The 24941-nt window shown below is 49.3% G+C and overlaps 1 protein-coding gene across 2 annotated transcripts in view; it reads right to left on the bottom strand.

Moving 5' to 3' along the window:
* NTRK3 (neurotrophic receptor tyrosine kinase 3) overlaps positions 1-24941 on the bottom strand; it is a 388753-nt gene that overhangs the window by 56179 nt on the left and 307633 nt on the right. For both annotated transcript variants that reach the window (XM_019799995.2, XM_002919550.4), the window contains 3 exons: positions 18289-18419; positions 8513-8685; positions 5217-5460 (listed from right to left, as the gene is read on the bottom strand). In XM_019799995.2, coding sequence (XP_019655554.1) covers positions 5217-5460; positions 8513-8685; positions 18289-18419 — 548 coding nt within the window. The remainder of the gene's footprint in view (positions 1-5216; positions 5461-8512; positions 8686-18288; positions 18420-24941) is intronic.

Here is a 24941-nt window from a genome sequence, read left to right as displayed (position 1 = left end):
AATTGAATTTGTTTTCTTGTCAGCATGCCTTTTATGCTTTCCAGGGGGAATGAACAAAAGCACCAAGATGGTAGGTGGGGCCAAGCTCCCCCATTGCTTACATATGTCATGTGACACCAGGAAGTTGGAAGCAGAGAATGAAAGGGGCATCTCAGGATAATCATCTCCATCTTCAGGATGGGAATAGCAGTACAAAGTAAGGATATCTTGTCCTAACTTTCCTGATAAATCATCAGACATGGGATGATACACTGTGGAATGTTGGAAGAGAAAGGAGTTTTTCTTCACCCATAATGTGGCAGAGGTTACCAGGTGCTCACTACAACCCATGTTCTTCTCTTCTACCTGAAGACACAGCTACACTCTATTTCTCAGCCTCCTTTACAAATGCTGAGACCATGCATGTGTTTGGGTTCTTGCCATGAGAAGTGACAGGCCCCACTTTCAGGTCAGGGCCATTAACCCCATGCATTCCTTCATGCCCATTTCCTCTCCCAGCTGTGGAATGGGGATGGATGCCTAGGTTGACCAAGGACACCACACAAAGAAGAGGGTAGAGCTCCATCAGCCAGAATGACTGCGTGGAGGGGCTATTTCTCCAACAAGTTCACCTGCTCATACTGTTATATGACCTAGAAATAGGCTTCTATTTGTGTTGGAACCACTATATATATATTTTTGCATCTACTTGCGATAGCAGGTGGCCTACCTTAACTAACGCACTTAGGTAAGCCTTACTCAAAATGCCCATTTTGGAATTGGAAAGACATTTGTATTTTAGCTCCAATTATAGTCACAGTAACTAATATTTATTTAACATTTATCATCTTAAGGGCTTTATATTTATTAACTCTTAATCCTCATAGTAAATGCATATGATAGTGACTAGTAGCCCCATTTTACAGTTGAGGGCACTGAAAGGTTAAATAACTTGCCCAAGGTCATACAGCTGGGGATTATAGAAACCGAGAAGCAAGCCCAGATAGCATGGGTCAAAGAGATGACACTTGTCATCACTGCCATGGGGTCACCATGACATCCATAAAATCAAATACTCTACCAGTCAAATCAGTTTATTCTAAATTATTCCCACATCCTAAGGGTTACTGTTGTCATCCTCGCTAGGGTTTTTTAGGCACCCTAATCTGGAATCTCCAGATCAGAACCCAGCAATTTTTTCAGCTGCCAGACCTTCCCCAGACGTGTGTGCCTGGATTTTGGCATATCTTCTCTTGTATCTCCTGGACACTTGGGCTCTATGCCTTACCAAGACTTGACTCTGGCTTCAAGCCATCCTTGACTAAGACCACCACTCACCTGCCTCCTCCAGATATTGTCCCCAGATACTGATTCTGCTTGCTGAGATAATGGATTCCCCACAACATCTGCAAAGACTCACCTCACTTAGGTGGGCATCTGTTTGTTCAGGCTCCTTTTGGTCTGGTCTAATCTACTTCTTGCCTAACTCTGAACTCCCATTCTGACTTTGTTCATTCATTCCTATTTTTATTGGGCATCTACAATGCGAGGCACTGTGTTAGGCACAGAGGATACAGGGTGAACTGGAAGACACACTCCTGGTCCGCCGGGCAAGGAAGATCAGAGCACGGGGCCCTCTGATCCTGTTCTTCCCATAGCTCAGCGTATGGCCTCCCCCTCAAATAAACCCCAACCTCCTCCTTGTCAGGACTCTCAAAATTTCTTTGATTCCAGATTTGACCTCTAATTTCTTAGTGTTGTCTGATGTTCTGAGAAAGGTATAATGGTACCAAAAATCCACACTTGTCCAAGCCAGTTGAAAAGCAAGCTCAGAAGCGCCAAGTGAGTGACCCACAGGAGGAAAAGGTATCTGTCATCGGGCATAGTCTTAAGAAGAGAGAACAAAGGGCCTTGGCACTCTAGTGAAGAGATGTTTGTTTTCTCTTTCTAAATATGTAACAGGAAATTAGGCAGTTCACCTTTGTAAATCGTTTGCATATCACTTGTACATGAGACAGATGGCACCTCTTTGTTAGGAGAAATTAAAAATTAAAAAAGAAAGACTATAAGGAAGAGCTTATCCTCATCTCTCTCCTTGCTCCTGTATACACACCCTGGATTCTGCACTGGGCAGAATGCACTCATGAGTGCTCACACACACACACGCAGAGGCCCGGATTACCTGCATTGAACTGAATTAAGCACAGGAACTCGCAAACTCCTGGGCTCCACAGAGCTCAGGACCCTACAGTAGCAAATCCGTCCCGGATGTCAGCTTGCGGAGAGAACCCGTCAGCGCTCCTGCTGTACAATAAATCACTGCATCCCCCAGAGCCTCGGCTGGTGTACCAAACAAAAAACTGTTTCATAAATCACCTGAACATGAACCCAGCTGTAAGATCATGAGGACCATATAAACACTGACCAGAAGAACAGCCAAGTGCTGATGACCCAGTCTTTCTATTTAAGTTGAAACCCTGGGAAGGCAAGTTTCTAGAGGTGGTCAACTTAAAGACCCTATTCCTTTGGGGCAGCTGCACGATCCTAGTTTATCTTCCAGTGATCAGCAGGTCCTTCTCTCTGACCCAAGAATGACATCTGGAAATCAGATTATCTCTGTGGTTCTTCCTGCCTTGGGTATGAAGGGAACAATAGTTTACCCAGTAAGCAATGTATTCCAGGCCCTTTATACAAAGTAACTTGCTTAACATCAAAATAACTCTGCCAAGAGACTATGTTTGTCCTCATTTTTTAAATGGGAAAACTAAAGAGAGGGTAGGGGAAGTGTGTTGGGGTCCCAAGGCTGCTAATGGTGGTGTTCAGTAAGACTAGGTCCCAGTGCAGAATGTCTTTGTCACTCTGATGTCTTCCGATGTGGGTAACAAGACTTTGGAGTTCATGACTGATGTGACCTCTGGTAATGGCCACTTCTGCCTTTTGTTTTGCAGAGGGTGAGGGGGGGGAGCTGTGCATACATTAGGACATTGTGAGCAACTGAACATGAAGATATGATACATACCACTCTTAGAATAGGGAAAGCATAATATCTACCCACCATCAGTGGGATATGCAGTTTCCCCATAGTGTACTGTTTTTACTACAATAGCTCTTTTTTATTTCATGTTCCTTGGGACCAAAGACACACATTTTCAAGCCAGCTGGCCTCTGCTTACACCTGGCTTAGAACTCATGAAAGAGGAAATGCAGATACGTGAAGAGTGGACGTTTTCCACCTCACCTTCCCTTCCTCAATTTCCAATCAGCCCTGGTACCCACCGAAATGAGATGGATTCACAGGCTTGCTGCTCTCCCAGGAGTAAAGAGCATCAGTTCCCAGTTGTTACAGGAAGGGCAAAGCAGCATCATCGGATAACTGATAGATGTGATTTTTTGACTCTTTTGAATCAGAATCAAGAAATATGAAGGGCACCCCTTGAAGTGAGTTTGAAAGCTGCGTGTGCACACATTGTGGTCAGATATTATTTCCCGAGACCGTGGTAAAGCCAGTTGAGAACGGATTGGCATAATCACACATCTGCCTCCCACAGAAAAACGATGATCTCTCCCTTGCTTTTATCAACACCAACATAAATCTGAGCTCAGCCAGACGGGCCAGCAAACCCCGTTACTGAGAGCACAAAGGCAATTAAATGGTGCCAACTGAAGCTAGACTCAAGAAATCTACGGCCCATGGGCCCTTAGGAACCACACCAACGCCTCTCTTGGAAATGAGTGAAAAAATTAGTCTAGATGCTAAAGAAAGACTCTGCTCTGATGTTTCCTGGCAGGTCTGCCCTGGCCACCCGTCTGCGGCTGCTGCTGCTGCTGCACTGTGCTCCCTTTTCCGTATCTGGGATTGTTGGACAGGGTGGGTGGCTGGTTCGGACATACTCCCTTCCCTGCTGTTTGGTCTGCTTGGCCTCATATTGGTGTATCATCTGCCATCCTTTGCTTGTACCATGCACAAATCACTTTCTAGCCACAAAGGGCATTTCTCAAATATTTCATTTTTCTTCAGGCTATGGCTAAAATGAAGTGTCTTGAGTGACCAGTTCTAATGCCTGGGCAATGTTGTTTAGGCAAAGCTGTCAGGAGCATCCAGACAGAACAGAGCTGCACATGTCAACCCCAAACTCCCAGCCTCATAGTCCACCATGCTTAGGCCAACGGGATAATCATATCTGGGCTCTTTGACTCACAATATGATCATTCATTCCCTACAAAGAAGACAAAATCAATGGCTACCATGCCTCTTGATCTCCAGAACTCTGTCCCACCCTCTTCTTATACCACTTACCCGAACTCTTCACCCATTCAATGTCCCTGAAGTAAATATGACATAGTTCTTGGGGCATGTGCCTTCCAATTAGTTTGTAAAGGTTATCCCATCTCTGCATTTCAGGCTGCTCCCATATTTCCCTCTTTGGGGGTAAATCACACTCGTGCCCACTTGTCTTTTCCCTGGCAATAATAACACTGTCAAAACCACTCAATAATCCACAGGAAGGGGTTTCCCAAAGACCAAGGGAACGAATAATACTGGGAGCAAAATAAGATACTTCTTAACATAAAGCAGACCACTGTATAGAAGTAAAATTGAATGGGATGCCTCCTATCGCAATCGGAAAGCTTTTTCTAAGGCCAACCTGCAGCTCTCTCCAAAGTTGGCAACAATAACATGCTTTCTTGCTTCATCTTTCCTAAATCATTCGGGTGATTTTGCTCAGCAGGACATTAATGATTTTTGCTACTTTACTGTGGGTTCTGGCTTCTCATCAAAATCTACCTTTGAAGACAAGATAAGCCTGCACAGTCCCCAGATAATTGCAGAGAATAAAATGTGTCATGGGTAAGGCTGGATCAGAGACTGAGTTGGAAGGTGTTGAAATGTAGCACCAAGTTGAGCTTGACTATGTGTGCTTTTGGGCATACACATACATGTATGAGTTTTTGCATGAAGAATGAATATTGATGTATGTAAGAACACAACGCATATGTCATTGCAATGTAAGAATACTGTCAAGTTGAATGTCCAAGAGGAAGGAAGGCATGAGCTAGCGAGAGAATAATAAACAGGTATGTCAAGATGTAGGAGTGGCCAAAGGGTAACCAGCACGTCTGGGCATGGGTGCATATGTGTGTTCTCCAGAGTGACAGGGTTAATGGACAATGACAAAGACATGTGAGCAAGGTGTTAGCTCTGCTGCTGAGTCCTGCAGCCGGAAAAGCCACCTTACCCTGTAGTAATCGGTGCTGTAGACATCTCTGGACATGCCGAAGTCCCCGATCTTCACCAGCAGATTGGCTCCAACCAGGCAGTTCCTGGTGGCCAGGTCCCGGTGTACGAAGTGCTGGGAGGCCAGGTACACCATGCCTGAGGCGATCTGACTGGCAATGTGGAGCATTTGGGAGAGCCCCAGCTCGCCTTTCGCCTGGCGTGGTTGCCCATCCACAAGGATCATAGCATCTGGCCCATGGGCCCTGTGAGGGGTGGGGGAGAAGACAGGGGACAGGACAGAGAGAATTCAGGAGATCAAGGGGAACAGCCTTCTTGATTCCCTGTTCTCTGGAATACACCACAGAAATGAATAAAATCTCTCTTAACCTACTTCTTGCCTATTTCTATCTATCCAGCATTACATTATGTAAGTGTGCATATGAGTACAACACTATAACCAGATTCCCCAGTAAGATGATGCAGACATACTCTAATGGATCATGAAATAAAGCTACTCTTTTAAATATCTTAATGCTATCCAGGAGTTTCCCTGGCTCTAGATATCTCCTACAGAATCGTTAATAAAACAATTAATTCTTCCAGAGCCCTTACTGTTACAAGCCCTGCTCTAAAGATCTCAAATCTATTAATTCACTTAGTCCTCCCACTCCAATTTTGAGTTAAAGAAACTGAGGCTCAAAATGATCAAATCACCTGTCCAAAGTCACAGGAGTGCCGCAATGGCCATATGGGTAATCCGGAGGCCGACTGAAACCAGACGTGTGTCTCTAGAGAGCTTTAAACTTTAAGGAGCATCATCAATGGTGCTGAACAGATTCCTGGGCCCCACCCCCTATGATTCTGATTGGCTGGATGGAGCTCGATCATTTGCATTTCTGACAAGCTCCCGGTGCTGATGCTGTGGGTGGACAGTCCACACTGTGGGTAGCAGGAACCTTGAGTTCACATTCCTACCCTGTCCAACACACTGCCTAGGGCTGGATAACTTTTGTTAGTGGCAGGGCCAGATGGAGAGGCTCTTCAGGTCTGGGAAGCCGAGGCCTGGGAAGGCCCAGTTCCCCTTCCATCCCAAATCAAGGCCCCGGATTTGTTATCCTAACACCTTAGCTTGTCATATCAGTCACTTTTAGTATTCACTCTTTTCTCCAGAGAGCCCAATGAGCCGTAACCACACCCAGAGCCCTTATTTATGAAGTTGTGGACCAAGGAGCCCTGGTGTACAGCGAGGCCTCGGCCTGTTTTACTGCTTCTCCAATTTCCACTGAAAGGAGTCGTTCAATATGAACACATTCATTTTATTGTCTCCTGTGGGTTCTGCCTACTTCTCCCCTCTGAAGGAGAGCTCCTGCATCAGCCCGCAGGAAAGGAGCATCAGCAGGCAAGCCTGCGCTCCGGTCGACCAGGAGAGGATGCTGCAGCCTGCCCCTAAAAGCCACCAACGGGATTCTCTACTCTTTTCCTCCCTCTTCCCTTATATTGGGCAGGGCAGTGGTACACAGAGGCACCCAGGAGCTCTCTGCAGCCCTGCCTCGGGCACTTGGGGCTAAAGGCACTGCTGATCGATGGCGTGGGCCTGGTGGGAAACAGAGCACCATCCCTTGGACCACCCCAGGGGGATACAAGCACAGCATAAAGATCTTGAAAATACTGAGAAAAGGCATTGCCTATATTAGTAACTATCCTGTTTCACAGTCCTGATAAAATACTAACTGTAGCAATTTAACAGTAGTTATCATCGACTGAATACCCAGCTACGTGGAAAACTCATTTAGGTATTATACAAACATAATCACTTAGTACTCATAGTAGGAATCCTGTGGAGCAGTTATTATTAGTCTTGTTTTCTAGGAAAGAGAATTAAGGTTTAATGACTTGCTCCAGGTAACATCACTAAGACATGACAAACTCAGGATGTGAACCCAAGTCTGTCTGATGATAAGGACCGAGTTCTCCAAGAAAGGAATAAATTTCATTGTGGAAATCTGAGTTCAGGAGGTTCAATACATCCTACAGATATTTTCCATTCCTCTGGGGCCATTTTTGGAACCCCACCTCATAAGAAGAGTTCATTAACTGCTACCAGCCCTTTCCAGGCCCCCTCAAAACCACAGCATGCTAGTGAATGTCTCACTCAAAGGCGATGCTCTCAAGTTTTGGTGAATGTGCTAGCGTGTTCCATTGCCTACATGTGAACTCTGAAAATGTCATTATCAGCCATAGGATGCACTGGAATTCAAAAGTTGGCAAAGACTGAACCCTAAGTGTCAAGGGCCTGATTTTTCCACCTGCTTCCTGGGACCCTGAATTCCACACACTCTCACACACGGCTGCCCCTCTACATCTGGGCAGATGTGGAAGGCAGAGAAGTGTTAACTCTGCTCTGGTGGTGAGAAGCTGTCTTCCCTGGGGAAGCCTGTCTGCCCCCTTGCCCTGCAACTCCATCTAGAACTTCTGGCTCTTACCAGTTCCATCAAAAGCATCTCAAAACCCAGATGATCTTGAGTCAGGTTTGGGGAAAGCCTCTTACAACAACTCTAATCTCTCTAGAACAGTGCTATCCAATTGAACTTTTTACTGATGGAAATATTCTATACTGTACTGCCCAATATTGTAGCCACTAGCCCCAGGGGACTGCTGAGCACTTGAAATGTGGCTACCGAGGAACTGAGTTTTTTCATTGTATTTAAGTCATGTAAATTTCAATTCAAATATCCATGGGTAGCTACAGCACTGGACAGCATGGTCATAAATTTACCCCAGGAAACTCTGCTCTTCTTTTCCAACCATCTCTGTCTCCGATGAACTTATAACCTTGTACTTTCTAATTCATCATTAAAAACAAGTCTCCAGTAAGGAGGTTTCTAGCAGGGGTGTAAGGTATCAGCCCCACTTTGCAACACTGAGAAACGTAAGGCACCACGTGAGAAAACAACTCAGATCATCAAGAGAAAAGGTGGCTCTAGAGTCTTAGAGTTGAGTTACAGGCTGGCAAGCCCTCTGGGCTCCTTCCTCAGACTCTTCCAGACCCTGCTTTTGTGGTCAGTCTACCTTGTGATCAGGAAGGAGACACTCACTTATCATAGCATCCTCAATGTTTCCCCCTGGAAATCAGTGACAAGGGCCTGAAGCTTGCAGCTCAGGAACTGATATGAAAGATAGAAAGGTTGCTTCTCATTTCTAATCCCCAGGCTCATGTGTTCAGAGGGGTCGTGTGACGACTGGCTCCAGGGGAATGGCAGGGGCTCAGGGGGGCCGAGAGGGGGGCTAGGACTGAGGGCAGCATTCCTTGCTTACCTAAGGAACTTGTTCAGGTCTCCATGCTTCATGTACTCAAAGACCATGATGAGCGGGTCCCCATCACCACACACCCCGTAGAACTTGACAATGTGCTCATGCCGCAGGTTGGTGAGGAGCTCAGCCTCCCTCTGGAAATCCTTCCGGGCAGCCAGGGTGGGATCCTTCAGGGCCTAGAAACAATGCAGGGCATGGGTTTTAACAACCAGAGGACAAGGGCTTGTCTGTTCCCCTCCTGGGAAGAAACCTGCCCATGAAAAGCACTGCTGCTTCCCAAACAATCAGATTTTAATCAGGGTTTAAAGACCATGAGGTGACATCACAACAGCCAGGCTGGATCCCTTCTTTCCTCAGCCTGTTCATCCTTGCAGAAACAGAAGCCAGCTTTCTGACCCCCACCTCCCATCCATGGGCCAGTGATCTCAATGCATGTTCACCTCAGAGCCCTTTGCTCCCTGAGAGTTCATGTGAATGGTGAGGGAGGGGGCTGTGCAGGTGGAAAGCCTGACCAAGGTTCCTTCCCCTAAGTTTTCCTTGAAGAAATGGTCCTGCAGCTAAAAATAACAGTGGAAAAACCACCCTGTTGATTTAACTTTGTAAATTAGCCTAAGCCCAGAGCCTACCAGAAATCAGGCATAATAAAACCTCCTTGCTGTTTCTATTCCTTGATTTTAGATTGTGAAGGAGTGTATATTTGCAGAGAAACATCAATATGTTGGCGTCTAGAAGGCGCCTGCGTTCTCCTAGTCAGAAGCTGAAGGAAGCACTGGGGGGTGAGTGGGACTGCAGCTATGGGAATGGCAGTCAATGGGCAGCAGCCTTAGGGTCCCCCAGAACCAGGATGGGGTCAAGTCCTCCAAAGTCCCAGGGTGGGATGGGCAGCTGGGCAGCTCAAGGTCACTAAAATGCCACAGCATAGCCCCTGTGGGGTGGGAGAGCCCAGAGTGAGTGGGAGGCACCAGGGCCAGGAAGACAAATGGAAGAGGAGTGGTCAGGAGGGGTGTCAGATGTGAGTGTGGACAATCCGGCACTAGAAGGGGACAGTGAGACTTAAGTAGAAGCCTCTGAAGGAGTCTGAGGGACCATGGACAGGTCCCTGCCATGGGGATGCAGCTGTGCAGGCCAGAAGGAGGATGAACCATAAAAGGTTGGGGGGGCTCCCTTCCTGCAGGAGGCTCAGCCTGGGCAGGAGTGCACACACATGTCAGGCTTCCCTCCCTTCCCCACGAGGTCAGAAAGCAAACAGGGCCAAACAGACACTTGCTTCCACCAACACAGTTTTGTAACCTCACCAGACACAACACGGGGCAATGAGGGAGTGAGAGTGGCGCTTTCACGCTGTTTTCAGATTAGTGAGAATCTAGACAGGCATGAGATTGGTTTGCATCCTCTCTGCCAAGCGTCTGGCCTCTTTGGTGATATAGGCCGACCGACCTCCCCTATAGATCATGTTGCTCCTGAAAGGCCTCGCAAGCCAGGGGTCTTTCTGGTGCCTCGGCCATGCCCATTAGCTGAAACCCACAGGGCTGACAGCCCTGCAGGGATGTGCGTATGCAAAAATCCTATCTAGTAGGGCCCGTCAGACCTCCATCAGTCACTAGCACACATGAGAGATGATGCGCTTTGAGCACTAAAAGGGCCCTAAATATCACCAGCTTCCTTCTACCTGCACATTGCTGGAGTTGGAGAAACTGAGGCCCAGCCCTGTCTGGGAGTCAGTCCGCATTCACACATCTCAGATGACAGACGCGTAGAGTTAAACCGGACCTCCGCCATCTCTGGGACCCCAGAGTTCAGTGGCAATGCCTCTAGGGCCATGGTCCCTTAGCCAGAGATCAAACCCACTCTGACTTTGACTGTCACCCCCTTTCATTCTTCTCAAACTTTGTAGCTTTCACCAGAAACCTACCTGATGAAATGATTCTACCATTGACAGAAATGTCGGGATTTATTTCATGCAGCTTTCTCACATGACAGGTGAGGAAACCGAGGTCCAGAATGGGGAAGTGACTTGCCAAAGACCATGCAAGAAACTGTAGCTTGAATCTGGAGCCCGGGGACAATTTCCTGGCCAACACACTTGTTTGAATTAATTTACCAGATGAAGGGGCCACTAGGCATGTCCCCAAGAGAATGGGGGGCACAGACATTCAATGGTGTGGGAGGGCAGAGGAGAGGGCCGGGTAAGGGCCTTCTGGCAGAGCGGCCGGGCCCAGCGAAGATGCCGGGCAGGTAGGGCCGACTAAGCCCAGAAGGGAGGTGGGTGGTCCAGCCCGTTGCTAACTTTGCCCACTCTGATCTCATGGGCTCTGCACTTCGGCTCGGGTTGCCTTCTCAGGGAAGAAGACACGCCGCTGTGTGTCCACGTCCAGCCAGAACGGCATTTGCAAAGGCTTCTTGCTCTGCGTGGAAGGCGGCAGAGTCACAGTGAGAGGGGTCCTCTCTGCGACCCAGCTCCTGATCTGCGTGGCCTGGGCCGTGGGTAGAGGGTGACTGCCAGTGATTTATTTATTTTCACGAAGAATGGGTGGGGAGAGAGGAGCCCAGCATGGGTGGGATGGAAGACTACAACGATTTATGGGAATGCTGGATTTATGAGAGGGAAAAGTAGATCAAATTTGGGGCCAGCCAAATGGCCTCTCTCCATCTCTGTAAATCATTCTCTCGCACTGTCTGGACGCCAATGGCAGTCATGGGATTTTTTCCATTCTCAGCTCTCAAGCAGTGCCAGCCAGCGTCCCCAAGCCTGGCACTCCACACTGCCAGGCAGACAGGGGTTCCTCATTTGGGAGATGGGCCACAAAGCAACTGCCGTCCCCCAGTCCCTCCACAGCCCTTGTCCACTGCCAGTTCTTTCTCCCTTCGCACTGGGTTTTCCAGCTCCTGGCTCCAAACTGAAGTTCCTATATAATCGGCAAGGGGTCAGGTGTGGCATCTGGGGGCCAGGGCTGCAGGTGGCCCCAATTCCCAGGGATTGATGCAACTGGGACAGAGATGACAGGAGGAGACTAATGAGGGGGAAAACCAGCTCAGAGCCTCTCCTGCTCTTCTCAGCAGCGTCCACGCTCAACCCCTTCTTTGGGGCTGGGAAACTTCAAAGCGGATAGCCAGTCAGGGGCGCCAGTAAGCACCAGGGGCGGAACCGGGGCTCACCACGGCTGCCAACTGCCGTTGCAGAGAGACAGGTCTCGCCAGAGGGTCTCTGAAGCCAAGCAGGCTCCCCTAGGTCCTTTGAGCAGTATCCATAGAACAGAGAGATCTGGAATTTGCCCCCACCTCATCTCCTTTCTTTTCCCCCAAAGTCTGAGGACATTGCACCTTCTGACCTTCCCCTCCACGTGCATCAGATCTCATGTCTGCCCCAGCCCTGGTCAGATAGGAGGGAAACAGTCCAGACGGCATGAATACTCGAATTTCTTGGGGCGCCTGGGTGGCTCAGCACCCCACTCTTGATTTCGGCTCAGGTCATGATCTCAGGGTGGTGAGATCGAATCCCACAATGGGCTCTGCGCTGAGCACGAGCCTACTTAAGGTTCTCCCCCTCCTTCTCCCTCTTCCCCTCCCCTTCTCTTCTCTCTCTCTCTCTCTCATCTCAAAACAAGTTTCAAAGTGATTGGTTTCAGATTTCATTAGTATACCAAAACCCATTTAACATGTGCAGAGATGTACACAATCCTAAATGTTCCACTTTTAAATATTTTTTTAAATTTTTTTTAAAGATTTTATTTATTTATTCGACAGAGATAGAGACAGCCAGCGAGAAAGGGAACACAAGCAGGGGGAGTGGGAGAAGAAGAAGCAGGCTCATAGCGGAGGAGCCTGATGTGGGGCTCGATCCCATAACGCCGGGATCATGCCCTGAGCTGAAGGCAGACGCTTAACTGCTGTGCCACCCAGGCGCCCCCAATCTATGCTTTTTAAGTATAAAAATCATCTCTCTCCTTTTCTCTCAAAGTCCACTGTCGCTGCTCCTTGTTGACACTCCCAAACGATTTTATGAGATGAAGCTGGGTAAGTTATCACAAGCACAGGTGCCCTTTTATCATCAGGTTACTGGCTTACAATTGGCCATTGGTTTCCAGTTGTTTTTAGGATAAAATCCAAACCCCTTCACACAGTCATGGGCTCTGAATGTCAGGTCTCTCCATCTCTCTCTGCCTCCCTTCCTCCCGTGCCCTTCTCCTTCACTCATTACCACGAAGTGGTACCAAACCAGTGAAATATGAGTGTCAGAGTTGGCTGGTTTTTTCTTTTCTTTTCTTTTCTTTTCTTTTCTTTTCTTTTCTTTTCTTTTCTTTTCTTTTCTTTCTTTTCTTTTCTTTTCTTTCTTTTCTTTTTCTTTAAAGATCTGAGTAATTTTGGGGACATCTTGGTGGCTCACTCAGTTAAGCATCCGATTCTTGATTTCAGCTCAGGTCATGATCTTGCGGTCATGGAATGAAGCCCTAAATTGGACTCTGTGCTCAGCAGGGACTTTGCTTAAGATCTCCCTCTGCCCCTCCCCCACCCTCTGTGCTCCCACTCTCGTGCTCTCTCTCAAAAAAATAATCTTTATCTTTTTAAATATGTTTTTTAAATTTATTTGACAGCGGGAGCAAGAGAGCACAAGCAGGGTGGGGGGGGGCGGAGTGCAGCAGAGGGAGAGGGAGAAGCAGGCTCCCCTCTGAGCAGGGAGCCTGACTCGGGGCTCGATCCCAGGACCCCAGGATCATGACCTGAGCCGAAGGCAGATGCTTAATGACTGAGCCACCCAGGTGTCCCGAGTTGCCTGTTTTTATGGAACCTAAGGTGAAGACTTTAGAAAGACCTGCTAAAGGTCTGTGGTTAAAAAGTGCTACGAATAAGAGGAAAATCTATTTGTTAAGAAATTGGGAAAATACTAAAAATCTGAGATTCTGCACTCAGATTGTTTCACAAATGTTTTAAATGCCTGTTCCAATGCAAACTAACTGAAACTGGAAATCATGAACACCCAAAACGGGAACAAAACAACTGTCCAAACAGAAAGGAACTCAAGAGCTGTAGTTCATACATACTGGAAGAAATAGGGTATATCCAAATGATTAAAATTATCAATGACCACAACATGAATTTCCCACAGGTAAAGTCGACTTTATAGGAATACGCTGAGAGAGATGTTAAAATACGTAAATGCTCAAAGACAGTAAACAAATAATTACTTAAAAAAACAAACAAACAACAAGAAGGTATGTAGCCAAAACAGGGAGAAATAAAATTAAGATAACAATAAAACCATGAACCACTTAGATATCTTGGAAGTCGATTATACGGTTCATGGAAGTTAAAACAGAAGCCTCCAGAGACAGGACAAACCCTGCACCAGATAAAACCACGAGAATTCATGACTCGGAGCAATGCTGAGATTCACCTAGAACACCGCATGTAGAGACAGAGGGAACCAGGAAAGGCAGTGACGAGGGGCTCGCCCCTCATCTATGAAGGAGAGGGGCTGCCTGGATCGTAAGTGCTCCCACCACTGATTCGCTGTGGGACCTTGGGCGAATATGCTTGACCTTTCTTGGCCTCAGTGTCCACTTCTGTAAAATGGGGATAGTGATGGTGCCTGACGCTTAGGGTGGCTTGTGAGAACAGAACGTTAACCCACGCACATCACTTACAGTGCGGCCATAATCAACACTCCCTGTTAGATGTTGTCATCGTCATCCTGAACCCCCCCCCCCCCAACTATCCCTTCCGGGCTCTAATGTTCCAGGATTGTGAGATGTGAGCTGCATGGGCCCGTGTGTCCCCTTGACTCCTCCATCCCCAGTGCCTCACGCAGTGCCAGGCACATAGTAAGTGCTCAGTAAATACTGATGAGATGAATAAATTAAGCATATTTTTAAGAATACGATCAGTCTTTGAAATAAAAATCTTTTATAGCACGTTGAACTATGACAAAGCTAACATCACTGTATCCTCAAAGTAAGGAAAAACTAAAACACTGCCAACCCCCAGAAACGCCCCCACCCCATGCCCCGCCCCTCCGATATTCCCTCTCACCCCAAAGGTAACCGCTTTATTGACTTGCAGAGTTCATGGGCTTGCTTTTGTAAAACTGTTTTCACTACCTAAATATAAATCCCTAACCACTAGAGTTCAGTTTTACCTGTTTTTAAGTAGGATCATATATATAACATTATGTATATATGTGGTGATGGTGATGACAGATACAGATATATACATGTCTGTATATATATGTGTGTGTTTCTATATCTTTTTTCATTCAACATGGTGTTTTTGAGATTCTTTATTATTACACATAGCCATAGATCACTCATTTTCCTTGTTGAATAGTTTCCCATTGTATGAACATACCACGTTAATTTATCCATGTTGCTACTGATGGCTATTTGGGGCTGTTTCCAGTTTTTGGCTGTTGTAAATAATGCTTTATGAACATTATTAGACATATCTCTAGATAGACGGAAGGAAGGAAGGAAGGAAGGAAGGAAGGAAGGAAGGAAGGAAGGAAGGAAGGAAGGAGAAGAGAGAAAGAAACAAAAGTGGGTGGTGGGTAGGTAGGTGGACGGACGAGTGGATGGATGGCGGGATGGGTAGGTGGGTAAACAGGCAGGTAGGTGGGTGGGTAGATGGATAGATAGATGACAGAAAGACAGACAGACGCCTAGCGGACAGAGGTCTAGCAGTAGGAGTGCTGGTCACACATCACAGTGCTGTTCTAGAAACACCAAACTGGTTTCAACGTGATTATACTGCTTCACCCCCCACCAGCAGAGGAAGAGAGCTGCAGCTGCTGCCGATTTGGGCCGGCATTTGGTATGATCGCCATTTAGCCATTCTGCTTGGCGTTCACTGGCATGTCATTATGGTTCAATATGCATTTTTCTGATGATGAATTAGGTTGGACCCCTTTCTCATTCCCCCATCAGCTATTTGGCTATCAGAGGAGACTCTCTGAGATCTTGTGAACAAGTATATTCTCTGTCAAATGACTATTTCAAAATGGTATCACTGATTTTAAAATATGAATCATGTGATTTTAATGTCAGCCTTACACTCCCCACATGTCCAAATGATGTCTTGTCCCGTCCTGCTCTCCTTCCTTCCTGGGTATTCTTTTGTGCCCCCCAGCAGACTACAAGCATCTTCAGAACAGAGGTGGTGATGTCTTCTCTGTCTCCCCCATTGCACCCATGGGGCAAAAAATTCTTACCAATTGACTTAACACCACAATTTTGGGAAAACCTAACTTTGGGTTATCCTTGGATAACAATTACCCTGCACCAATATGAGAGCAAACGCAAGAGGAAGGAACCCACACAAAGAAGTAAAACCCAAAGAGGACAAGAAGTAGAAAACAACATTTCTCGGCCCTTCTCCAGAGGAGATGAGTGTCTTCTCCAGGGACTGGTGTCTGCGTCGATCCCCTGAGTAGCAAATGGTATACAATCCCAGGGCACTCATCTGCTCTGGGTTCCCAGACTCAAGGAGAGAAGAAAACCCTCTTGAAAGGATGAAAACAGAAACACATTTTCTGTGTTATCAGATCTGGGTACCGTCCCTTAACACCCGACTGCTGAGCGAGAAACATTTCCCAAGGTTTCTCACCATCATTCCATTTCCTGCTCAAAGCACAAAAATGTCCATTTCATTTACCAGTCCCCAGAGGGATGCAGGAATGCCCAGTGGATTTGTGTCACCCCATAAATTAAAAGTTTCAGAAAAGTGCAGATTCTTTGGGGACAAAATTAGAAATCTTTCCACTTTCCTGGTCCAAGCCATTTAAAGACATCCTCGCTCATCTGACCGTCCCGTGTCTATGGAGACACACTGAGCAAGTTTATTCTCAGGCTCTCTAGCAATAATAATGATCAGCCTTCACAGAGGAAATACTCTATCTAGTTCCCTATTTGTTTTCCAGATTGTGGGTCAGCAGACAATACCTATTTTTGTAATATATATATATAAAACATATATATGTATTATATATGTACTATATATATGTATTGTATATATATATGTATATATATATATACAATACATATATATATATATTTAGAAAATGGCCTACCATCATTTTACCTATTGTTTATGCTGCTTTCCTACTTCTTGGGGAGAGATGAGCATAGTAATGGACAGCATATGTCCCTCAAAGCCTAAGATATTTACTACCTGGCCCTTTAAGAGAAAAAATTCAGCACCCCCCATCCTAGATGGTCAGTTCGCTCTCAGCAGGTCATTCATCACGTGTCTAAGCACATTCAATAAAACCAACTTCAAGAATAAGAGTGGCAATAAAACCAAGTAGCAACTAACTCTTTATTGAGCACTTACTATGTCCCAAGCGATGTCCTAAGGATTTTACATCGGTTATGTGATTTACTCACCAACGTTTTAAGGAGGAGGTATTATATTTCCCATTATACAGCTAAAGAAACTAAGGGTCAAAGAGACTAAGTGTCTCATGCAAGGTCACACAGCTCATCAGTGGCAGGGCTGGGCCTCCCACCCAGGCTCTCTGATGCCCCCCACTATGCCTGGGGCCTGAACAGCATCTGTGGACACTGTCATCTGCTGTCTGTGGACAGACATAACCGGCAGACATACAAGACTATGAATACACAGGGGTGCCTGGGGGGCTCAGGCAGTTAAATGTCTGCCTTCAGCTCAGGTCATGATCTCAGGGTCCTGGGATCGAGGCCAGCATCACGCTCCCTGCTCAGTGGGGAGCCTGCTTCTCCCTCTGCCTCTCCCCCTGCTCATGCTCTCTCTCCCTCTGTCTCTCTGACAAATAAATAAATAAAATCTTAAAAAAAAAAAGACTATGAATACACAGACCCAAAAGTCAGAGAAGCAGGGAACTCTCATTGTGGGGCGGGGGGGAGTCGGAGCCCTCGGTGCTAAGGGAGAAACTCTTTTGAGATCCAGGTGAATATCCTCAGTGGGGGACAGTAACCCCTGCTCTCAGCCCAGAGCAGCGGGCAGAATCCACACTGCCCTCAGAAGCATTCCTGGGGCACACACGGAGGCCACGCCACGCTCTGGAGCAGGGCTCCTCAGACCTGCATGTGCCCCCGAGAGGCTCCTCGGCTCTTGTCTGTACAAATCATGTTCAGTGATTTGTCCAACACTGATTTACAGGAGAAGCTGTTCCCTGCTGGCTGAAGTATGGGGGTGGGGAGCTGGTAGCAGCTTTCTCTTCTCTACTGTCCCATGCATTTCAGCCCCAGCTGCAGATCCCGAGGCTCAGCAAGACAAAAGCCCTGTGGTTACCAGCCCATCTAAGTGGTGCCAGGAGGCAGATACCCTCAGGCATGCTGCCCCTTGGGCTCTGAACTTGGTTTCCTGGGGAGCGCTAAGAAATGCTTCCAATTCCACTCGTCTCCCTGTGCTGAGTAGCTGACCCCTCCCCACCCCTCTGCTTCTATTCCCAGGGAAGTCTGCTGCCCTGAAGCGCGGGCTCCCAGAGCCTCCTCCAGCCGCCCACCCCTCACTCAACTCTACTCCTGAGAAACGTCAAGTGACTTTCCAGGCAGCTGGGGACGGGAATGAGCCAGGCTCTTCCACCGGCAAACTGGCTCTTCTGGCTGCACCCCTGCCCCAGCCCCCTCAGGTGCCGCAGCTCTGGCCTTCCGAAGCCAGAGGAAACGTCACTGACCCCGGAGCAAGGGGTTACATCTGATAACATAACGCCAGTTCACCCCTGGAATGGAGCGAGCCTCTCCTTCCTGCTCCCTGGCCTCCCAGCCACCCTTCCTCCTTCCTGGAGCCTGCAGACCTCTGGGATTTACCTTCACGGCCACGAGCATCTTGTCCTTGGTCGGGCTGAGGTTGTAGCACTCGGCCAGGAAGACCTTCCCAAAGGCTCCCTCGCCCAGTTCCCGCTTCAACACGATGTCCCTCCTCTTGATGTGCTGCACATCTGCAGGAGGGGGACAGAGGGGAGAGCAGCCCGTCAGTTCGAGGCACCCATCCTCCTTACAGCAGGGAGCGCTGCTCCTGCGTCCATGGCACGGAGAGGCAGACTCGGCCACGAATCCACGAACCCAACCCACTCATGACAACAGGCATGGCGTTGTGGTGTGAGTCCCACCCAGAACACAATCAATCTCAGCTCTTCCCCCAACTCGCCCCTAACCTGTCTACACCATACCTGCCGCAGCTGGAAAACAGAGTCAACACTAGTTAATGCACAGGATTCTGGAATAATCAGCTATAGTTGCTGGACAGCATGTATGCACATGGCAGTCTCAATGGCTTCTGGCACGGGAATCCCCTGGGCATCGTGCAGGGTCTGACTCGATAGGTCTGAGGATCCGCACTTCTAACAAACCCCCCGCGGACGCCTGTGTGCCACTGGCCCGTGGATGGCACTTTGAATAGTGAGGTTTGAATCCCGGCCCACCACTTCCTTGCTGGTTTTTTGAGCTTGGGAAAGTGATTTCATCCCAGAGCCTCAATGTCCTCATCTGTAAAATGGGATTAACATCCATCCATAACTTCCTTGCTGAATTCTTGTGACGATTAAATGAGAGAGCCCACTTGCGGAGTTTGGCCTGGCGCCTGGGGCAATCTGAAATACACGCTCACACACACACGGGTCTTGTTATATCATAGTGGCTGCACCGGTCCTAGCACAGTGTCTGGTTTGCGGTAGAGACTACGAAGTGGGAGCTAAAATTATCTGGGGGAAGCCTCTACTTGAAAATCCCGCTTCTCTGAAAGACCAATGAGATCATGATGGCCAAGTCCAGAGAGCGCCCCGGGACCACGGTCTATGCAGAGAAGGGTTGCCCCTGCCTCCACTGATTCAGCCAGCCAATCAAAGTCCGTCTGCCAGGAGAAAGCAAGGATGCGACCTCAGCCCTCCCCCACCCCACCCCCGTTTGGCGAGAGTGCTACGGAGGAATAATACAAGCTGTGGGCTGCTGATGAAAGCCTGAAGACCGCTCACCGACCCTCCCATTAACTGTGCAACCGGCAGGCGCCCACCTGTAGGAACGTTAGGAAGAGTGTCACAGCTCTGGGAAAGGGGACGGACTCAAACGACCTTGTCAAAAACTGAAAACTGAAGACAGAGGACCATGGCAGGCCAACCGTCCCGTAAGCGAGGGGACAGGGACAGGCGCAGACGGGTGTGGTTGCAAGGCTCTGGTGTTCAGGTTGGCTCGGAATTGCTTTCAGAATAGACTATACACATCTGTTTGTTTGTTTGTTTTTCTGTCGGAGTTCCTGGTCTCCCCACCGCGTCCCAGATGACCCGCAGGGGAGGTTCTGTGGACAGAAGCATTTGCAGACCATTTTTCTCTCCTCCCCAGCAAGACAGACCTGCAGGCTCCCGGCGGCTGGTGGCAGCTCCTCACGGGCCATGTGACCACCAGCTGGCGGCCCCGCACGGCAGGGCTTGGCCCCAGTCTTCACAACAAGCGAATTAAAAATCGGTTCCCTCCTTTACACCCTGTGTCACTATTTCTTAGCCTCTGAGGCATGGGATTTGTTAGCCTTGAAGGGAGGCTAAAGAGTCTCCCACTGAGAGAAAACGGGAGGTCAGGACCTCTGGGGGAGGCCATCTGCTCTTCGCTGCATAATCATTCCCAGGTGACCGGTGATGACGCACGGGGTCCTGCAAGGTGAGCGTCCTGGCGTGGCCGCGGGGCGCAGATGGGCTGAGGAGGCAGCCTTATGAGGCCAAGTCCACACCTCTGAACATGCAGGGACTGGTGAGGAATGAGAAGTCAGGGGCGCCCAGATCCAGACCTGGACCCTCCACACAGTATGGGCTTGGGCACCTCACAAAACATCTGAGGACTCAGTTTCCTTGTCTGTAAAATGGGTGTGGGAGGATACACAAGTTCTACTTACCTACCACATGAGCTGTTTATGTGAAGGTTTATAATTCCTCAAGTCCTCTAAAACGTCAGTGTGTTTTGGTGTTTGCATCATTGTGGATATGATTTTACAAGAAAGGGAAGCAAGGGCCAAGTCAGAAGTCCACACCTGGTGGCTGAGATGGGACTGGAATCCAGAGCATCAGGACCAGCCAGAGTAGCCAAACCACAAGGGGACAAGCCCTAGACCCCACTCCAACACCAACACCAACCTCCCTCAGCACTGCAAGAGGGTGGTGTCATTCTCAAACTTGAGCTGTAATAGAATCTTCTAGAAGTCTTGTTAAAACACATTGCTGGGCCCTTCTCCCAGAGATTCCCATTTATTAGGTCCAGGTTGGGACCTGAGAATTTGTCTTTCTAGCAAGTTCCCAAATGATGCTGATACTGCTGGTCCGGGTACCCGCCTTCGAGAACCACTGGAACAGAACGGCATTGGTAGGGGAGGAATTTGCCAGCTCTTAACGGTCCCACGCCCACAGATGTTTTCTTCATTTCTCACCACCTGAAAGCCTGTACTCCTAGACTTACCACGGCCTCCTCCTCCCCACCTAGCTGCACAGCCTAGGCTAAGTCAAGGTCCCTCTCAGGGCCTCAATTGCTCATCCGTGCAATGAAGATCACGCCTCTCTCACCTTCTTCTGTCCTGGACACATCCCCATGAAGGCAAAGCAACAGCATATAAATTCCTGGATCCCTTAGTCCAACTCTGGGCTGAGCGACCTCACCAGCCGCCCAAGGTCTTCTCACTCGTAGCTGCCATGAGTGCAGAAGGAGGACAGAGGGACAGAGGAATTCCATGGAGAGCTGGCAGAGCCCACTAGCTCCCCACCCTCTTTCAGCAGCAAGAATCACAGGCCCGGAAAGGTACAGACAAGTCAAGTGGAGGCAGCAAACAGGGAGCCATTTCTCAACCCTCCCTCCATACCCCAGGACTTGAGAGCCTGGCAGCAGCAGCAGACCCCCAAGCATGGGAGGAGGTAGCATTCACAGCTGTGGGCCTTGAACGCAGCAGGGGGGGCAGCAGGTGACCACGTTACTGGGAACTCTGCTGCTCTCTGCAAACACGAAGCAGAAACCTCCCATGGACCAAAGCGTCTTCCCCAAATTTGCAAAGGGATCTTTTTCAGAGACGCAGAAACACCCAGTGGCTCAGAAAACAACAGGTCTGGCTCACTCTAGTTGTCTTCAGGGAGAAGTATGTTGAGAGCAATACCTGAGCTTCGTCCACAAAGGGGGCAGTGAGATCTAGAAAGGGCAGCAGGAGGGATGGAAAATAAATATGGATTCCATTCCACCATAAATCCTCCCCCAGGAGAGAACATCCCGCACGCCAGTCATGGGGAGGAGAAGTTCCACACAGTGGGTGGGGGGCTTCAGCGGAGAGAGGCTGGGTGTGGGCCAAACGCACAGGCGAGTCACTTCCATGTGGACAGCGCCATGGACCAACAAGACTCTAGACCAAAACACCATCCGAGCAGCTGCTTTCCCTGAACCTAAGTAGGAAGAAGCTGGGCAAAGAGAAATTAATCTGTGGCCAATCCTACCCCTTGGTCAACATTCACTTCTGACGATAACCACGAGAGACAAGGGTTATTGTGTCCCTTTCACAGATGAGAAAATGGAGGCAGGGCTAGCTCTCCAAAGTTCACAGTGCCAGAGCATGGCCAAGGAAGGCTTCTCTCCTTTATACGGTTCCCAAGCTCAGGTTCCTTCCATTACTCAGGATGGCCTTTCTTCCGTCCTCCCCTACTCTGTGGCCACTAAGACCATTCGGTCCACAGAAGGTCAACCTTCCATCTTCCCCTTCCTCCAGCCTTGTCCGACTTCTCTGACCCCACTCTCCTGGGACTCTATCGCCCAAGGGAAAAGGAAGGAGCACCTTCCCAGAGGCCCCAGGGGAGGAGGGATGGGAGGGGAAGAGTGCAGGAGGAAAGGGCGCTGCTCAGGCCCTGGGGGACGGCGGGAGCGAGCCATTCTCATTTCTGACGTTCTCTTGTCTATTGGGGCTTCTTCTTGTGCTTATTTCTAGCTCTCACAGAGCTGCTCAGAGCTGCCTCTGGTGAAGCCATTTGACCCGCATGCCAAAAAGTGATGGATTCTCCTAGGAGGAGAGGGCATCAATCTCCTTTTACTGCCTGGCTGGCTGGCCCAGCAGAGGCTGGGTCACAAGGCTCAGACGCTGGGACACTGGCAGGGGAGGAGGAGGGAGAGGAATGCAGAGCCCAGGCCGTGGGAACACCTCCCAATCTCTAGGGAGGAGGGGCAGCTGCAGAGAGCCAGGGGCCAGCGCCCAGGAGGAGCAGTATTTGGGAGATGACAGGAGCTCCTGGGACTTTCTATTCTGATTCTTCCCTAGCTCCTTGCGTCGACACAGCCCCCATTTGCGCTCTGCCAGAGGAAGCCATCCGTAGAGTTTCTCTTTCCCGCAGGACAACGGGTTCACCAGACAAAACAGAATGAGGATTTCTGTTTCAGTGACAGCTCCATGAATTGTCCTCTGTACCGAGGACCAAGATAATTATACCATACGTATGGGATTCACTTTGGTGAGGTCTTCCAGGCCTAGAGTGAGCTTGACCTAGGGCGGAATCACTAATCCAAGGAGGTTGCAGCCACCTCCATACAGAAGGCCTCAGAGCCCGCAGAGCTCAGTGGGCAGACTGTGGTTAGCCCCTTGTCCTCCCTCCGTTCACCTGAGCTGCCTCGCCCAGTGCCCTCTGTGTCCTGCACCGGTCTGCTAGACGGACAGACGTGGCTGGAGACATCAGTGACGATGGTCAGACTCACCTCCGAGTGCTGGGAAAACAGGAATGTGCCAGGCATAAAGTGCTCAGTGCTGCTGACCGGGCATGAAGAGGAAGCATAAAACCCACAAAAAATGGGGGGACTGAGAAATGGAGGACTTGGGAAAAGAGACAGGTCTGTATTTGAACCCTGATCCTGCCACTCACTGCGCCCTCTCCACCCTCGGGCCGGAGTTCCTTCTCTGTAGAATGGGTATGTGACTATCTACTTGGCAGAGTCGTCCGGAGGACAGACGCACACTTCATGGATAATAGAGGTCACCGGAACTCTCCGAAACATAATGGATATTTAATACAAGTGTCTTCCTTCCCTTCTATAGGATTTTCATTTTACCTGAGAGCTCAATCTACTGTGAACCAAAGAATGACTTGGAAAGAAACCCGAAAAGGGGTCAAAATATTCTCCTGCAATAAAATGGCTGAGGCTGCTCCAGGGGGAGCCAGCGCCAACTTGGGGGGGGGGCTCCCGGCAGCCTGTCCACGCCTGCCACTGCGCTGTCCAACCTTGTCCCTCTTCAGAGTCCAAAATAGTTTGCGGAAGGAGGTTGGTCAGACAGTGGAATAAAGACATCGAAGGCAGAGACAGCCACCTACTAAAGATTACTATTGATCAGGAGGAAAAGAAACAACCAGACATCCCAGGGTCAGTGGTTATAAATAATGGTGGTCCTCACTGGGCTATGTGTCCAGCAGCAAAGTCAGTTCCCCAAAGCCAGCACGCTCCCTCAGTCAGACCCGGGATAGCTTCACAGAAGTCCAGCAGCCACATCGGTGCTTTGGTTGATGACGGTCCTAGCCGGCCAGGCACACAGGCAACCTGGGACCATCCCTCCCCGAAGGCTGTTTTTCCTAAGGGACTCGGAAGCAGACCCTCCCAGCATCCCTCAGGGCTGGCCAGGTGCTCCCTTAGCTGAGGCCTGATGGGCTTGCCCGGCCCGCTGTCACCCCCAGTGCCTAACTCGGTCCCAGCCCCACTGCGGAGACATCTCAGATCTTTCCCCCAGCACCTCCATCTCACTCTGTGCTTGTCTCTTTGAGCTTCTTGTTATCCCCTGATGCCCTGGCTAATAATACAAATAAGTCCCATCGAGAGAGCACGTACCCAGAGCCAGTCACCCACCGTGCTCAGGGCTCAACACACCTCATCTCACTTGTCCTCACAGCTGTCTTAAACACAACATGGCACCGAAATTCAAGGTGAGGAAGCAGTTTGCTCAAGGTCAAGGTTATGTCCTCACCCAGCGGTAAGAGGTGGCCCATCAGACTGTAGAGTCCAGTAAGAGCAGGCTGGGCCATGCTGCTCCCCATCTCTCATGACAGTCCCCTGGCCTCTGCCGCCCCTACCCCCAGGGAGGACGCTGCTTTCTGACCCGGCAACAGCACGTGGCAGAAACCGATCACATCTATAAGGATGGGGAGAGAATCATTTCCGACGGAACCCATTCTGGCCACCGATGGTCGCCACCACCCAAGCTCAGCAGGAGAAGCAAGGACGGCTTCCGGAGATGAGGACAGCACCAGAAGGTAGAAATGCAAGGCCCCGATGCCTCCCAGAACAAGAGAGGGGCTCCCCAGCCTCCGGGCTCTCACATTATGAGGGGTCCTGAGGGCGCCTGTGTGCGAGAAGGATGAGGGAGAGTCTTGGCAGGAAAGGGGGGGAAGAGGGAACAAGAGAAGGGAGGATCTCGGAGAAGTGTGTGTTTTCTTTGCACTAGCCAGACCGGAGGGTCTCGGGCTGCCAAAAATGCT

The sequence above is a fragment of the Ailuropoda melanoleuca genome, chromosome 9 (genome assembly GCF_002007445.2).
Source record: "Ailuropoda melanoleuca isolate Jingjing chromosome 9, ASM200744v2, whole genome shotgun sequence".
In the NCBI taxonomy this organism is placed as follows: domain Eukaryota; kingdom Metazoa; phylum Chordata; class Mammalia; order Carnivora; family Ursidae; genus Ailuropoda; species Ailuropoda melanoleuca.
Note: the sequence above shows the minus strand (reverse complement) of the source record. Positions and strands in the feature narration are given on the sequence as shown.